This window comes from Lepidochelys kempii, chromosome 9 (genome assembly GCF_965140285.1).
Source record: "Lepidochelys kempii isolate rLepKem1 chromosome 9, rLepKem1.hap1, whole genome shotgun sequence".
NCBI classification, from domain to species: Eukaryota; Metazoa; Chordata; order Testudines; family Cheloniidae; genus Lepidochelys; species Lepidochelys kempii.
The window spans coordinates 3678147-3696292 of NC_136388.1; the positions used below are offsets into that span (position 1 = coordinate 3678147).

Sequence of the window (18146 nt, forward strand, 5' to 3'; positions counted from 1 at the left end):
TCTTTCCGTTGACTTCAATGGCTGTGGCCCTTATCTAGCCTCCGACTGAGGTTCTGGCACCCTCTGTGCCCTGTCACCATGTGGGATTCCCCAAGAGATGGGGAATTTGGAGCACAGGCTGTTCTTGCATCTTTGCTTCGGCAACCCCAGGTTTGTACAACTGATCCGAGGAGTGTCCTGGCCACTCCCGGGTGTGGAGCCCTTTGGCCCTGTCCATCATTAAAGGGTGGGCCCCCAATAAATACAAATGTAGTATTTGCTATTCAGGGTTATTAATATGCTGATATTTACTAAGGATAGACGTGCTTCAGGGTATGAGCTGATCTCTAACTAATGGGGATTAGTAGGAAACTTTCCCTGGGGACTGATAATCCCATCACTGCTACAACAGGATTTATTGCACCTTCCTCTGACACAGAGGGTGCTAGCCACTGTCAGTGACATGGTAATGCACTGGATGGATTACTGATCAGGGCTAGTGTAATAATTCCCCTATTCCTCAGTCCACACCCACAACTTTATCCTCCCTTCCTTAGGCCAGTTCATAAGTTTTAATTAAGGATGGGGGCTGGTTGCCTTGTGGTGCTTTTAGAGCACTGTACAGCACACCTCCTGGAAAGAGCATTGAAAAATACCCATTGTCATTTGACCCTGGCAGCACCCCCCCCGACACTAGCTTGAAGTGTTTGCAGCTGAGTGCAACATCACGTGAAGCAAGACACCAGAATCTGCTCTGAGGGATGTTTAATGGAGTGGGGGACGTTGCTTTGAAAGGCCAGTTCGTTATCACCCTCCTCTCCATCACCACGGCCTCCAACATAATTAAGGGGAAGGGCATAAATGGTGGGCATCCCCCGTGACATACTTACTTCCCCCGGGGAGGCTGTCTCTGTCGAAGATACACAGCTTGTATCCAAACTCGTTCTCCAGGACTCCACGCAGGGTCAGCAGCACAAACTCCTCCTCCTCGGCATTCCGGGCATAGGACACATAAATGTCATACTCCTTACCATCTGAGAGTCGGGAGCAGAGACACACTTCTGTTACTGGCTACGGTCCATGCCTTCCCCCATTGTTCAGTCCCCACCTCCCCCGCTGGTTCTCGAGTCTTACAGGTGCCACGGACCTGTACCTATGAGCCATCTCGCCAGACAAGGCTTTGTGCTTCTCTAGCCTCAGCGGGACTCAAAGCGCCTGGCACACCTTCACGGGATCAGCAGCAAACCTGCCATTCCAGCCAGGGACCTACTATCATCCCAGTTTTCCATAGGAAGAAACAGTGATGTGGCGTGCCTGGGGGATGAGCTCAGAGTGACATAAGAAGCCTGATTCTGTGCTCGAGACAGAAGACTGTTCTTTCCACACCCTTAGCAGAGAGGCCAAAGACAGGACAACATAGCCCTGTCCCTCGAGATGGTCCCATGGGGGATCTTAATGGAGCAATGTGCGGAGAGCTTACATTATCATGGCCACACCGCACCTACTCCAAGGATACCCTCCTAGACCCTGCCTCTGGCTCCTCTCGCAAGCATTCAGTTCACCCAGAAAAGTGAAAACCGTTAAGGACATTTAGGGTCAGTGTTACCCTGCTTCTGGAGGGCGTAGAAATGGCCTGCCACAAAAGTTATCTCCAGAACCAAAGTGACTAGCAGCAAGAAGCAGGTGTTGTAACCCCATGGAACCCTTACCAAGAATGGCTTCATCTGTTCCAAAGTGAGCCCGGTAGAAGAGAACCATTTCGAGCCAATAAACGTGGTAGACGACGATCAGGATCACCACCAGCAAGATGGTGGCTCCCAGTCCACAGGCCAATTCCACAGTGTATCTTGGAGCTAGAACTGGGGTTAAAAACAGATCGATCTTTTTTCACGGAATACACTGGGCTTCCATTTTAATGGGCACATGGCTGGATCACAGGCAGCCGAAGGGCATAACACAATGTGAGCCCATCTGTAAATGGAGGTTCCTGTAGGACATCAAAGGCTAATGCCTAAATAAGTACACACACGCGCGCGCGAGCCGTGGGCAGTTTTAGGGGGTTGGGCGGTTGCAACATGAAGGAGGCAATTGAAGGGGAACTGAAATGACTGAAGGGCTAATTCTGCTGCCCATAAAGACACTGAAGATGGGTGAAGTAAATCACTCCCCACATCTTCCCGGAGCAAGACAGAAGGCCAGGGAGGAATCTCCGAGTCCCAATTCCTTTCTGCCGCAGGACGGCCGTCACTCTGGGCTGGGCCCAAAGGCTCACGCTGGCCTCAGAGGGTACGACTGTGAAAGCTGCCTGACCCCCGACTGTTTCTAGTCACAAGACAGAAGGAAGGCTCTGAGAAAACACTGGAAAGACTGAACTGTTTGCAAAGAGGTAAGATGACCTGTCCTAAACAAGACAGACTCTCTCAAGAAGCCAGCGTTTGCTAACAGTAGTATTTGAGATGCCCCTGTTTTTCCTCATCCTTAGAATACGAATTAACGCGGTCACTGTGTGGAATCCTTAGGCAAATACTGACCTTTTAATGGGCACAGCTGGACTAAGTGACATGCACAGTGGCAGTTTGAATAGAGAGCCATCAGCAGTAAGTGGAAGCATCACAAAACTCGTGGATGTAACAGAGCTTTATTAGCCAACAAACCAAACCACCAGAAAGAGAAAACAGAAACTGAAAGAATCCAGCAAGTCTCCATGGGTAGCGAACAGTACAAGAGATACAGGAAACAGTGAAAGAGACAATCCCAAGAAGAATAAAACCAGGAGCCAGAAATTAATATAAACCAGTGGCAGGGAGAGGAGGGAATTTTTTCATAGCCAACATAAAAGAAATACAAGCCCACTTGCTAACATTTATAAGGCAAATGGTACTGAGAGGTTAGGTCCTGGCCATCTTGAGCCGCGAGTGGCATGATGTGATGGTCTGCAGCTAGTTGACTTTAGCCTGCAGTGATCCAGGCTGGCTCTTGCATTCTGCTGTGGAATGGAGCAGAAAGAAAAAAGAAGACATAAGTAACTTGTCTACAGAAAGAGAAGCTTCCAGTCAACTATCCTGGGATCTGGCAAAGTGGACAAGAGGGAAAGAGAGATAGTTGCAGACAGTCAAGCATCAGTCAGCCAAGAAACAGCATTCTGTGAGGTCCTGGAGGGCTGTTTTCTAAACAAAGGGCCAGCATGCCATGCATCTCAATTTCCCTATCCATATACAAGAAGTAAGCGCATAGACACTACAGTGATGACTGCTAGAGAAAAGCTTAAGGTAGGCAGATAAATGGCTCTAACCAAACTCTGCCCTTGATTAATTGCATGCTCTGTCTGGGGCTCCTTTCTGAAGGGACACACAAAGATTGTAGAATTGTCCACCCAAGACAAAGAAAAAGGGGTGAAAACAGATGTAAAGTGGTCATTAGTGAGGAAAGCCTTCCTTTGGGTCCATCATGTCTACTCTCCCAGCAACCCTGGCGGCAGCAGAGTATAACATTTGAGGAGCCAAGTGTCTTCCTAATGAAGATCTCTGAAATCCAGAGGACGACTCCTCATGTTGACAGAGAGTAGGGCAGAGCAGGAGCCACAGAGTTGTTCGACTTAAGTCAGGAAAAGGCTATTTTTTGGCATCTTGCATTTGAAATATGTTAAACCAGGGCAGACTCCTCTCTGGTGGAGCGTCTTAGAAACAGCAATCTTTCCTGATGTGCAGCCGGGCAGTCTCTCAGGTCTTCTGTGTACAGTGCTGTCACCCACTGGAAGTTAGTGAGGTAACAGAAATGTCTGCCCAGCTAAGGAAACCTGAAGAAAGGGTTTTGGCTGCTGTGAGATGGGTGTGTGAAACAGGAAAAATACCACTCAGGTTAAGCGAGAAACAGCTCTAAAAAAAGTCAGCTTTTTCTCTGAATTATACTTTTTATCCAGAATTTGCCCACAGTCCTGGCAATGGCTCTCTAGATCACCCTCCAACAGTAGCCAAGGCAGGGACTAAAACCAGAGTGCTGTGAGGAGTGTTTCATGCTCTGAGGTCTGTCTAGTTTCCATCTGGGAATCTCAAAGGAAAGTGACCTTGAAGGGCTTCAAGCACAGCAACTTCCAAAAGGCATTTCCTGTCTGTCCGGTCACACTGGCGGGGAAGCAGTAAGGTGGTGATCTGTCTCAGGGACACTCTGCCAGGAAACCCATAATGAGAGACTGCCAACGTCTTTTGTCTTCAAAGAGGCCCCAGGGTTAGAGAGGATGTTCAGATTAGGGTTTCCTAGTGAGGGGCAGTTATATGACACTGGCTAAAGTTGTTTCTTTAAGTGAAGTCCAGACTCAGGGGCCTGTTCTACTGATGCATAGGGCATGGGTCACCCCACACTAAAAATACTGTGTTTAACAGGGATGAATAGCTTTGGTTAGAAGAACTTGTGTGCTCATCCCATGACGAGTTTCCATTGACCCTCTTGCAAAGCTGTGGCACGTTTAAAGCAGGGGAAAAGACCCTGAGCAGGGCCTGGGACAGTGACCATTGCTAGAGTCCAACGGGAAGGTCAGTGCATAATTCAACCGGGAAGTCTAATCAGCCCATGGTTTTTTTGATTTTCTGGTGCACAGTCCAGAACTGCCATGCCTCAGCAAATGCTCCCCCATCCTGTGCTGACAGCACCCACTGCATGTACCACTTGGCACGGAGTTGGAAGAAAATATCCTTCCATCATTTAGGGCAGAATGATTTATGTAGTTTAGTGTCTGGGATATTGAGCTTTAAAAGAAGGGTCAGAGTACAAAGAAGGCTGCAGCTTCCCACACAGCCCAGCTTGGTCAGCAGAAATGAACATAGAAAAGCCATCAAATTTGGCTGCTGCAGGATGTATCTTCTCCTCCCGTGGTACAGAGATAAATGGGAACTGTGTCCATGCACCAAGGAGATAACAGACGTCTAAAGAACAACTGGATGGCGCCTCCGAAAGGGTCTGACAGCTGACATAGTGTAACAACCTGGTTCCGGCTCCTGAACTCGAAAACACCTGGGGCAGAACACGATGAGCCCCTGGTCCCTGAGGGCTAGGTTGAGCCTTTAGGCTCAGCCCTGTAGAAGGGTGACAAGTCGCGGCGCCAGCCAGAAGTAGCAGGAGCAGAGAACCGTGACAGACGGAATTCTCCCTTGCTTTGAGGGAGAGTTCGTCCTTTCCTTCCTTTCAGGGTGCAACTTACTAGTCTCTTTGGCCCTGCTCCACTTGCTGCCTGGAGGGAATAGAACCATGGTTCCACACCCCATCTTTCTTCATACCCACTTGAGCGCAGTAGGGAATATCAGGCATGCAGCCTCTATTCTCTTCCCTAGAGCCGGAAGTGCAATGTGGGTAGCAATAAGAAGGCTACACAGGAGCAGAGGGAGCAGGAAATATTTACTCCCCCTATTCCCTTGTATGACCGCATTCAGCCAAGGCCCATCTTGCCCCAAGAAATTTCTTCCACATTCGACCATGCGTCTATGATTTTTGCTTTGCTGCATCCGTTAAGCCGCTGCTGTGCAATTCCATTACCTTTCATTCCCACCATGGCCGTCTGGTGAACCTCTCCTCTGGTGTTTCTGGCATGACAGGTGTAGTTGCGCTTCAAGTCCTCGGGTGTGACCTTGAAAATGGTCAGAGTCCTTGTGATGTCCTTGTGTCCAAGTTCGGTAGTAGAGACACTGGAACAGAAAAGTTAAAAGGATTACACATGCTAACACTGGCTGCACTGTTTGTGATTTTTTTTAATACACACACACACACACACACACACACACACACAGAATTCAGCCTTTCCTTTTTTGCAAATCACACCCATATTTAGGAATTGCTTCATTTTTCACAAAAACTTTTACAGCAGAACAGTTTGACCTTTTGGTTCCTCTGTGAACTGGTTTTGTTTAAATTTCTTGGCATTACTTTTGCTTATTGCCAGTGTGAGGAATATGATTGATCAACTGGTGTCCTGGGGCATTTTAGAGGGGAAGGGTGGGCTTGCCATAAGGCACTGGACAAAGACTCATGAGATCTGGGTTTAGTATCCACCTTCATCACAAACTTTCTGTGGGACCCTGGGCAAGTCATTTAGTCTCTCTGTGCCTCAATTACCCATCTCTAAAATGGGGATAAAAAGATTTCCTTTCTTCTCCACTTTGTTTTGTCTGTCTAGTTTGTGAACTCTTTAAGACAAGTCTGTCCTTTAATATGTACAACAACCAGCACACTGGACCCCCAATCTTGGTTGAAACCTCTATGTGCTACTGTAACACCTAGTCAGAGAGTCACAAATTCCAAAGCTAGGAGGGAGAGTTGTGGTCACTGAGTCTAACCTCCTGTATAGTGCAGGCCAGAGAACTTGCCCCAAATCATTTATAGAGCAGATTTTCTCGACTAACACCCTATCTTGATTTAAAAATGGTCACTGATGGAGAATCCACCATAATCCTGTTCCAATGGTTAATTACTCTTGCTGTTAAAACATTACGCCTTATTTCCAGTCTGAATTTGTCTAGCTTCAACTTCTAGCCATTGGATCGTGTTCTACCTTTTTCTGCTAGATTGAAGAGCCCATTGTTAAATATTTGTCTGCCATATAGGTACTTATAGACTGTGATCAAATCATCCCTTAACCTTCTCTTTGTTAAACTCAATAGATGGAGCTCTTTGAGTCTATCACTGTAAGGCTGGTTTTCTAATCCTTTAATCATTCTCGTGGCTCTTCTCTGAACCCGCTGCAATTTATCACCATCCTTCTTGAATTGTGGACACCAGAACTGGACAGACTATTCCAGCAGCGGTTGCACACTAGTGCCACAAATAGATGTAAAATAACCTCTCTACTACTTTATATCCCCCTCCCCTGCATCCCAGGATCACATTAGCTCTTTTGGCCACAGCATCGCACGGGGAACTCACGTTCAGCTGATTACCCCCACCCCCAAATCTTTTTCAGAGTCTCTGCTTCCCAGGATAGTCTCCCATCCTGTAAGTATGGCCTGCCTTTTTATGTACATGGCATTCTAATGATAATAATGCTCATCTTCAAACGAATTCTGCTTCATCCCCAAGCTAATTATGGACTGATTCTGCTACCCATCATATTTATTAATATTCTTATGAACAAAATGATGACTGTCCAAACGTTAGAACCGAAAGCCAAGGTGGATTTGAAAGCATGGCAAATTAATAGTTGGTTTTTAATTCCTCTAACAGTTTGGAAAAAAACAAACACAAAAATCCCACGACCAGTCACCCAGTTCTTTATAAACCGCTGGTAGATGCTAACCTGACCCCACACAAGCAATGCTAAACCTAAACATCATGACAAGACATCTCCAAGGAAATCCCAGCTGCTACAGGGTGTTGTTGGGTGATTCTGAAGATGGTATTCTGGCCTCTGAGTCAGCACGGAATGAAGGGCCTAGCCTGGTGCTAGGGCAGTGATTCTCAACTCTGGTCCACCGCTTGAAGGGCGGCCAGCATGTCCCTCGGCCCACGCCGCTTTCTGCAGCCCCCATTGGCCTGGAGCGGTGAACCGCAGCCAGTGGGAGACACGGTCGGCCAAACCTGCGGACGCGGCAGGTAAACAAACCGGCCCGGCCCGCCAGGGGCTTTCCCTGCACAAGCGGTGGACCAGAGTTGAGAACCACTGTGCTAAGGGGTGCTGTGCTGCAGAACAGAGTTTTCCAAACAGTTTGTAGCACTTTTTATGAGCCCTTGCAAGTTCTGTTTGGGTTGTTACTTTCAACCTATCCGCAGCGCCCCAGCAGTTTCCAGTGGGTGTTGCTCCTCTCTTCCGGTCCTAAAATGTTGTGCATACTTGCTATATTCTACACCTCGGCGGCTTCTTTCCAGTGGCGGGAGAAGCTGTAATAACAGAATGTGACCATGTCTCCCTCTAGTGGCTGGTCCCAGGATGCTGCCATCTCACAGCTATGGGAGTTCTTTATTTCAAGGAGTAATGACTTGTGTACTTGGTGCTAATGTCTTGGCGGGGCGGGTGTGGTTCAGTCTGCACTTGCAGTTCATGTGCATATGCACGAGTCACGGTTCCTTACAACATGATCTCTGTAAATATGTCATAAAGCACTTTGGCACCCTCCAGGATGAAAAACATAACAGGGAATGGAAGATACTGTAACAAATCTATTGCTCTCAACAGGTCATTGTGAGGATGGTGGGGAAGGGCCTCACATCCTCCTGTTCCAAAACCAACTGTCTCACGTAAAGAGAGAGCCTCCCTTTGTTGTTAACAGTACAGAGTCTATGACACACAGCAATGCAGTTCCCTTATGCTCCATTAGAGGGCAGTGGCTCACACTAGCCAGTTTGCGATGCTATTACCAATGATGAGCCCTCTTTAGCTTATGGAGCCTCTTAATGATGTCTCTTTTAAAAGAAAACTTGGTGACAAACAATGAGCAGATCATGGTTAAGTATCATAACTACGCACAGGTGCTGCATTGCACCCGGGAGTGATTTGATCTGACTAACACTAAGAAACGAGTGACCCTTGGCTCCTAATGTTTGGGACTTGCCAATAACCTGAACAGTCTTTTCCTATTGGGAGCTCTAGGTGTTGCCAACAGGGGCAGTGCTGCTGAATACCCCAGGCCTCTCTGTGGGATCCCATGTGCAGCTAGCGGAGAGGGCTGCAAGAGATATACAATGAACGTCCTTCTTATGAAACATTACCTTTCGGAGACTTTTATTTTCATGTCTGTGATATCGTCTGTATTTTTTCCATCAACAGTCCACCAGACCTCCGTTTGGGAGTCCTTCAGAAAGGTGAAGTAGACTTCGCAGGGCAGAACAAGGTCGGCACCTAGGAGAAGAGGATTAGGGTGGACGCAGCAGCTTCTGCTTTCCAGAGCCTCTTATAGCCCGAGTTTAAATGGAAATGAAAAGGAACAGTCACAAGAGTGAAATGTCTGCAAGCTGCATGGAAGCTTTTTCAAAACACCATAATAGAGGCTCAAACTAAATGTACACTGCAAATAAAAAATACAGTAAGAGGACCAAAAAGATGCCACCATGGCTAAACAACAGAGTGAAAGAGGCAGTTAGAGATCAAAAGACATCCTTTAAAAACTGGAAGGCAAATCCTACTGAGGGAAATAGAAAGGAGCATGAACTCTGGCAAGTCAAGTGTAAAAGTCTAATCAGGCAGGCCAAAAAAAGATTCTGAAGAGAAACTAGCAAAAGACACAAAAGCTAACAGGAATGTGGCCAAAATATATTTTCAAATGTCTGATAACTGTAACAGTGGGAATATTTCACTTTTGTTTTACAAATAAACAGTAAATAAACAAACAAATCTCTCCCTAACCAGGTACTTAAGTGGTTCTTACCACCACGTTGTGCGTGCCTGTGATGGGGTCTTCACCCCACACTGGCCCTGAAGGGGTTAATGTAGGCTAAGAAAGGGGCCAATCAACCAGCCAAGCCACAGCTGAGGGCAATCAGGAGGCTGAAGTAACCCCCTGACTGGATGAGGAAGCCCTGAGGAGGAATGGGCTGGGTTCATAAAGGCAGGAAGCTGATAACAGAGGGGGCTGCAGGGAAGCAGCCTGCAGTCACTGCCAGGGGGAAGGGAGGTGCGTTTGAGGGCTACAGAGGCAAGCAGCCTGCGGTTACCCCCTGGGAACAGGGAGCTGTGGGGCTGGCAAACCCAGAGAAGTGGGGAGAGCCAGAAGGTAAGGAAGGGCTCAGGGAAAAGGCAGCAAGGTCCAGGGTGGAGCAGATTGGGGCTGCCGACTGCAGGGTCACTGAGCCGGGAGCCGGAGTAGAGGGTGGGCCTGGGTTCCCCTACCTGCCACTGGGGAAGTGGCACCAGTTGGCAGTGAAGGGGAAGATGGCCTGAGCCCATTCTTTTGAAGAGACTGACATCCCACAAAGGGGAAGCGCACATAGTGACCTGGCCTGAGGGCCAAGTCACGAAGAAGGAGCACCCGGTCGCAGAGACTGAGAGCGCAGAAGTAGGATGTGCAGCAAGCAGAAGAAGGGGGCCCTGGACAGTGCTGGTCTCCAGAGCGGCCAGGAGGAGGCACCCCTAGCTGTGAGTGAACTCCATCACAATGGACACACACACACACAATAATTGGTTTGTTCTCAGCAGCCCTGGGAGGCCAGATGGGGCTATTGTCTCCATTTTACAGATGGGGAACTGAGGCACAGAGAGAGTAAATGACTTGCCCAAGGTCCCACAGGATGTCTGTGGCAGAGCAGGGATTGAACTCAGATCTCCAAATCCAGTCCTTCAGGACAACATCTTCCTCATTATTATGAATCATGTTTATTATTTGCAATACTGCAGCTTCCAGAAGCTGTTGGTGCCTAAGGACCAATGAAGAATGGGCTAGATGCTGTGCAAACCCAGAGTACCAGACAGTCCCTGCCCTGCAGAGCTAGCAATCTATAGAGACCAGACACGCACAGCGCCGGGGAAGCAGGAAAACACACCAGCAGAGTGAACTATGTGAGGGTGGGCACGATTTTAGGAGGAGACTGACTAAATGGAAAGAAAGGGGTGGGGGAGAGGGCAGGTGTGGAGTGAAGATGAGCTAAGGAGACTATGTGAGGGGAGGGTTAGCACAACCAGACAATCAGCACAGGGCAGAGAAAGTCCAGTCAAACCTGCAGAAAGTTCTCTGAATGTCTGCAGATCCCTGCCTTGGCCGCTTCTGAGGAAGGCACGACCCCAGCTGTGCCCCATTTTACCCCCTTCTCTCCGGTGCTTTCTCTGCTTCTGAAGCTGCTCCTACCAGCTGGAGCCTGATTTCCATGTTTATTATTTCAGTAAGTCTGTATGCTCAAAGAGCCTTCTTAAGCTGTGTTCTCATGTCCCATAATTGGGCTTCGGCAATTTGGAAGCTACAGAAAAGAGAGAGAATCCCATGCTGCTTGCAAAGCAATCACGGCGCCCCATATGCTTCAAGTAAAGACACGAAGGAAAGCCGTGGGAAAGCAGGCAACCGAGATGAACCTCTGTGCTTGTTAATTACATGGCTTAAGATAATCTTCCCCATCAATGCATGTAGGCTTCCCGTGGGCAGCTACCACTGTGATTTACCTGCTTCGAGTTCGTAGATTATTTTCTCATTTGGAGAGCTAAACTGCGGTGGCATTGCCTTGGCTGGAGACCCTGCAGAACAGAAAACAGAATCCCCCCCGCCGGGGTCCCAGTTGAAAACACAGTCAGTCTTCATTAGGATTTGGAATTATTTCAGACTATCTTACAGTAACTAGCCACTTGCATATACTCTACCATCTGTGACTGCACACCAGGGTCATTCACCCCTGCGCCCCCAGATGTGCGTACCCATCTCCCGCTGCAGTTGCTGAGAGTTGCATGCATGTCCCAAAGGGCAGAAGTTGATCTAAGTAGAAAGTGGTCCCAGTCACACAACTTGATGCCCAATCCAGATTTTGAAAACCCCCACCTATAGGGCTATCTGGATAGATGATCTGGGCCCAGCTGCAGTCCCAAGGAATCACACCTCCAGCTAGGCCCTTTGGACTTTACTTACAGTTCAGCCTATCACACAGATTTTTCTATTGCTGCTCTTTAAAAAAAAACCAAACAACAAAAACTGGTTTTTCCTGCCAACAGTATTCTCTCCTCCTACCATGCCCTCAGTGAGCAGCTGTTACCACGTGACACAAGCATGTTCTCATGTTTACCAGGTTTTTACACTCTGCATAGTGTTTGCTGCCACATAGACTGAGGCACACTGTAGGCAGCTCTGAAGAGACAGCCTCTGCCCTGAAGATCCTATAGTCTGAACAGATGAGCCTGCTAGTTTTAAAATAGACAGCCTGAGAGAAGGCAGGAAACACACAGCAGCCACTGGAAAAACGAGACACTATTTCTAATAAAAAGAAAAGGAGTACTTGTGGCACCTTAGAGACTAACCAATTTATTTGAGCATGAGCTTTCGTGAGCTACAGCTCACTTCATCAGATGTTTACCGTGGAAACTGCAGCAGACTTTATATACACACAGAAATCATGAAACAATACCTCCTCCCACCCCACTGTCCTGCTGGTAATAGCTTATCTAAAGTGATCAACAGGTGGGACATTTCCAGCACAAATCCAGGTTTTCTCACCCTCCACCCCCCCACACAAATTCACTCTCCTGCTGGTGCTAGCCCATCCAAAGTGACAACTCTTTACATAATCAAGTCGGGCTATTTCCTGCATAGATCAAGGTTTTCTCACATCCCCCCCACCCCCATACACACACAAACTCACTCTCCTGCTGGTAATAGCTCATCTAAACTGACCATTCTCCAGGTTTAAATCCAAGTTAAACCAGAACATCTGGGGGGGGGGGGGGGTAGGAAAAAACAAGAGGAAACAGGCTACCTTGCATAATGACTTAGCCACTCCCAGTCTCTATTTAAGCCTAAATTAATAGTATCCAATTTGCAAATGAATTCCAATTCAGCAGTTTCTCGCTGGAGTCTGGATTTGAAGTTTTTTTGTTTTAAGATAGCGACCTTCATGTCTGTGATTGCGTGACCAGAGAGATTGAAGTGTTCTCCGACTGGTTTATGAATGTTATAATTCTTGACATCTGATTTGTGTCCATTTATTCTTTTACGTAGAGACTGTCCAGTTTGACCAATGTACATGGTAGAGGGGCATTGCTGGCACTAAAAAAACTTCAAATCCAGACTCCAGCGAGAAACTGCTGAATTGGAATTCATTTGCAAATTGGATACTATTAATTTAGGCTTAAATAGAGACTGGGAGTGGCTAAGTCATTATGCAAGGTAGCCTGTTTCCTCTTGTTTTTTCCTACCCCCCCCCCCCCAGATGTTCTGGTTTAACTTGGATTTAAACCTGGAGAATGGTCAGTTTAGATGAGCTATTACCAGCAGGAGAGTGAGTTTGTGTGTGTATGGGGGTGGGGGGGATGTGAGAAAACCTTGATCTATGCAGGAAATAGCCCGACTTGATTATGTAAAGAGTTGTCACTTTGGATGGGCTAGCACCAGCAGGAGAGTGAATTTGTGTGGGGGGGTGGAGGGTGAGAAAACCTGGATTTGTGCTGGAAATGTCCCACCTGTTGATCACTTTAGATAAGCTATTACCAGCAGGACAGTGGGGTGGGAGGAGGTATTGTTTCATGATTTCTGTGTGTATATAAAGTCTGCTGCAGTTTCCACGGTAAACATCTGATGAAGTGAGCTGTAGCTCACGAAAGCTCATGCTCAAATAAATTGGTTAGTCTCTAAGGTGCCACAAGTACTCCTTTTCTTTTTGCGAATACAGACTAACACGGCTGTTCCTCTGAAACCTGTCATTATGCAAGGCACTGCATTTAGCCGTATGGAGTGGAAATCTATCAACTGCATGAAGAAACTTGTACAGATACAGACAGACATCATCTTCCTTTCCAAATGCAAACAGATGGACATCGTACCAAAAGGACTGAAGGTCAAAAATCCATTACAATCTACATACCACACAGACTATGCTGACAGCTTGTGCCTCACGCTCTCAAAGAAACTGCGGAATCACCTGATCAAGATCCTCTACAGCAAACAGGGAAAGATTAAGAATGAGCTCTCAAAAATGGATACTCTCATAAAGAACCAACCTTCCACACAAACTTCCTCGTGGCTGGATTTTACTAAAACTAGACAAGCCATTTACAACGCACACTTTGCTTCTCTACAAAAGAAAAAAGACACTAAACTTTCTAAACTACTACATGCTACAAGGGGCCACAGCAATGGTTCCCTCACCCCACCTAGCAATATTGTTAACCTATCCAACTATACTCTCAGCCCAGCAGAAGCAGCTGTTCTATCTCGGGGCCTCTCCTTCTGCCCCTCCACCCCCACGAACATGATACAGTTCTGTGGTGACCTAGAATCCTATTTTCGACGTCTCCGTCTCAAGGAATATTTCCAAAATACCTCTGAACAACATACTAATCCACAGAGGTCTCCCTGCCAACACTACAGAAAGAGGGATTCTAGATGGACTCCTCCTGAAGGTCGAAACAGCAGACTGGACTTCTACATAGAGTGCTTCCGCCGACGTGCACGGGCTGAAATTGTGGAAAAGCAGCATCACTTGCCCCATAACCTCAGCCATGCGGAACGCAATGCCATCCACAGCCTCAGAAACAACTCTGACATCATAATCAAAAAGGCTGACAAAGGAGGTGCTGTTGTCATCATGAATAGGTCGGAATATGAACAAGAGGCTGCTCGGCAGCTCTCCAACACGAGTTTCTACAAGCCATTACCCTATGATCCCACTGAGAGTTACCAAAAGCAACTACAGCATTTGCTCAAGAAACTTCCTGAAAAAGCACAAGATCAAATCCGCACAGACACACCCCTGGAACCCCGACCTGGGATATTCTATCTACTACCCAAGATCCATAAACCTGGAAATCCTGGGCGCCCCATCATCTCAGGCATTGGCACCCTGACAGCAGGATTGTCTGGCTATGTAGACTCCCTCCTCAGGCCCTACGCTACCAGCACTCCCAGCTACCTTCGAGACACCACTGACTTCCTGAGGAAACTTCAATCCATCGGTGATCTTCCTGATAACACCATCCTGGCTACTATGGATGTAGAAGCCCTCTACACCAACATTCCACACAAAGATGGACTACAAGCCGTCAAGAACACTATCCCCGATAATGTCACGGCTAACCTGGTGGCTGAACTTTGTGACTTTGTCCTTACCCATAACTATTTCACATTTGGGGACAATGTATACCTTCAGATCAGCGGCACTGCTATGGGTACCCGCATGGCCCCACAGTATGCCAACATTTTTATGGCTGATTTAGAACAACGCTTCCTCAGCTCTCGTCCCCTAAAGCCCCTACTCTACTTGCGCTATATTGATGACATCTTCATCATCTGGACCCATGGAAAAGAAGCCCTTGAGGAATTCCACCATGATTTCAACAATTTCCATCCCACCACCAACCTCAGCCTGGTCCAGTCCACACAAGAGATCCACTTCCTGGACACTACAGTGCTAATAAACAATGGCCACATAAACACCACCCTATACCGTAAACCTACTGACCGCTATTCCTACCTGCATGCCTCCAGCTTTCACCCTGACCACACCACACGATCCATCGTCTACAGCCAAGCTCTGCGATACAACCGCATTTGCTCCAACCCCTCAGACAGAGACAAACACCTACAAGATCTCTGTCAAGCTTTCTTACAACTACAATACCCACCTGCAGAAGTAAAGAAACAGATTGATAGAGCCAGAAGAGTTCCCAGAAGTTACCTACTACAGGACAGGCCTAACAAAGAAAATAACAGAACGCCACTAGCCGTCACCTTCAGCCCCCAACTAAAACCCCTCCAACGCATTATTAAGGATCTACAACCTATCCTAAAGGATGACCCAACACTCTCACAAGTCTTGGGAGACAGGCCAGTCCTTGCCTACAGACAGCCCCGCAACCTGAAGCAAATACTCACCAACAACCACATACCACACAACAGAACCACTAACCCAGGAACTTATCCTTGCAACAAAGCCCGTTGCCAATTGTGCCCACATATCTATTCAGGGGACACCATCACAGGGCCTAATAACATCAGCCACACTATCAGAGGCTCGTTCACCTGCACATCCACCAATGTGATCTATGCCATCATGTGCCAGCAATGCCCCTCTGCCATGTACATTGGTCAAACTGGACAGTCTCTACGTAAAAGAATAAATGGACACAAATCAGATGTCAAGAATTATAACATTCATAAACCAGTCGGAGAACACTTCAATCTCTCTGGTCACACAATCACAGACATGAAGGTCGCTATCTTAAAACAAAAAAACTTCAAATCCAGACTCCAGCGAGAAACTGCTGAATTGGAATTCATTTGCAAATTGGATACTATTAATTTAGGCTTAAATAGAGACTGGGAGTGGCTAAGTCATTATGCAAGGTAGCCTGTTTCCTCTTGTTTTTCCCTCCCCCCCAGATGTTCTGGTTTAACTTGGATTTAAACTTGAAGAGTGGTCAGTTTGGATGAGCTATTACCAGCAGGAGAGTGAGTTTGTGTGTGTATGGGGGTGGGGGAGATGTGAGAAAACCTGGATTTGTGCAGGAAATAGCCCAACTTGATTGTCATGCACATTGTGTAAAGAGTTGTCACTTTGGATGGGCTATCACCAGCAGGAGAGTGAATTTGTGTGGGGGGGTGGAGGGTGAGAAAACCTGGATTTGTGCTGGAAATGGCCCACCTGATGATCACTTTAGATAAGCTATTACCAGCAGGACAGTGGGGTGGGAGGAGGTATTGTTTCATATTCTCTGTGTATATATAAAGCCTGCTGCAGTTTCCACGATATGCATCTGAGGAAGTGAGCTGTAGCTCACGAAAGCTTATGCTCTAATAAATTGGTTAGTCTCTAAGGTGCCACAAGTACTCCTTTTCTTTTTGCGAATACAGACTAACACGGCTGCTACTCTGAAAACTATTTCTAATAGTGAGTCGAGATCACCACAGACAGACTTTAACCTGTAATACACAACCGTGACAAGGGCAATGCCAGCAGAGGCCAGCCCAGATCATCTCATCCTCACTCACACGACTCACCCTGCCGGAGATGTGTCCTGGGCGTTCACATGCCAGGGGAGGCTGACCCCAGCAAACTGAAATACCTGGCGGTGGCAGATTAATTAATTCATTTATGCCAAGGAGTCAGAGGTGGGACCAATAGTCAGTCACTGATCGAGCCCGCAAGAGCCTTCTCCAGAACTTTTCATCTCTGCTGCTACAATTCTGTATGGTTTTTTATCCTCCTTACCTACTACCTTCATCCTTATGGTTCTGGTGAGGTTGTAGGTCCTTCCATTCTCCTTGTAGCTCACAATGCAGGTGTAGTTCCCTTTGTACACACTGCGGACAATGCCAATGATGAGCGTTGGGCCCTCGGGATATCGGTCGTGGAAGCCTTTCACCAACACGCAGTTCTAGAAGCAGACAGCAAAACACTTACGCTTTTGGAACTAAAATTCAGAAACTTGTTTTCAATCCCTCTATAAAAATCTAAAGCTCTGCTCTGGTTGGAATAAGCGTAGGAGGCAGTATTTGGATTTCGATTCAGTTCAGGCTAAGGTCTAGGTTCTACAGCATCAAAATCTCATGAGTCCAATAAGGTGAGGGGCACATTTGTCCACCCCGTGCCTCGGTTTCCCCAGATGGAGCGAGTTACTGTTCAGGAAAGATTAAGGCTGGGATAGTGAAAGGAACTGGAAGGAATCAGGCACCCAGCTCCCATTGAACTGTATGTCTAATTCCTCTTCGCCGCTCTTCCAAGCGGTATGAGTTGTTGGGGCTCTTCAGGTCAGTTTCCCACTGATGGAGAGATCACTGATGGTACCGCCTTTCTTTAACTTCTTTTTTCACACTATAGGCACCTGTGCTGAAACAGAGAATGCCACATGCAGCCCGCAGGCAAATCCCCTCTTTCAGAAATATCAGCCAGTGCCCAGTTCCCAGAGAGCAACTCTGCCTCAAGAATTAGAGAGATTAAGACAGACAGCAAACTCCCTTACTGTTTATAACCACTCCCCCAAAGACTCCACATCACAAAACCAACCATACAGCGTGTCTTCGGACTGTATGCTGCTCACACTGTAAGAAAGCTAACAGGTGAGACTGTAACAGCACCTGCTGGTGTCTCCTGCCATAACATCCCTTAAACTCCTTGGGCCATTAGGCTCTTTTAGGCTGTGATTTTCAGATTTTCAAAGGTGCTGAGCACCCACTAAAGCCAGCTGGATCTGCAGGTGCTCAGCACCTCTGGAAATCAGCCCATAAATGCACACAGCTTAGCTAAGCAGTGAACAAAGGGGAGACTTAACTATCTACAGGTTATTTAGAGGGTGTAAACACCAAGGAAGGAGAAGAATTATTTAGCTCAGTACCAAGGGTATAATGGGATGAAATTAAAAAGGAAAACCTCTGGCTGGAGATCAGGGGGAAAGTCCCATAACGAGAGCCATGGGGCTGTGGAAACATTTACAAGGAAACGCTGGCAAGTAAAACCTTAACCATCTTTGCACTTCCAATGCTTTTAATCACTGGAGTATCTGGGCATTAACAAAACTGCAACAAAATTTTGTCTCCACCGCTCCCTCTCGTGTGTTGGGTTTTTCC

General features: G+C 47.2%; 1 protein-coding gene across 9 annotated transcripts in view; it reads right to left on the reverse strand.

Moving 5' to 3' along the window:
* IL1RAP (interleukin 1 receptor accessory protein) overlaps positions 1 to 18146 on the reverse strand; it is a 65356-nt gene that overhangs the window by 14299 nt on the left and 32911 nt on the right. For 3 of the 9 annotated variants that reach the window (XM_073359026.2, XM_073359032.2, XM_073359034.2), the window contains exons 5-10: positions 16792 to 16957; positions 11045 to 11116; positions 8668 to 8797; positions 5506 to 5654; positions 1689 to 1838; positions 870 to 1013 (exon numbers count right to left, since the gene is read on the reverse strand). In XM_073359026.2, coding sequence (XP_073215127.2) covers positions 870 to 1013; positions 1689 to 1838; positions 5506 to 5654; positions 8668 to 8797; positions 11045 to 11116; positions 16792 to 16957 — 811 coding nt within the window. Of the gene's footprint in view, positions 1 to 869; positions 1014 to 1688; positions 1839 to 2598; positions 2966 to 5505; positions 5655 to 8667; positions 8798 to 11044; positions 11117 to 16791; positions 16958 to 18146 lie in introns of those variants that run through there. The other 6 variants (XM_073359029.2, XM_073359033.2, XM_073359027.2 and 3 more) reach the window with 5 other exon arrangements.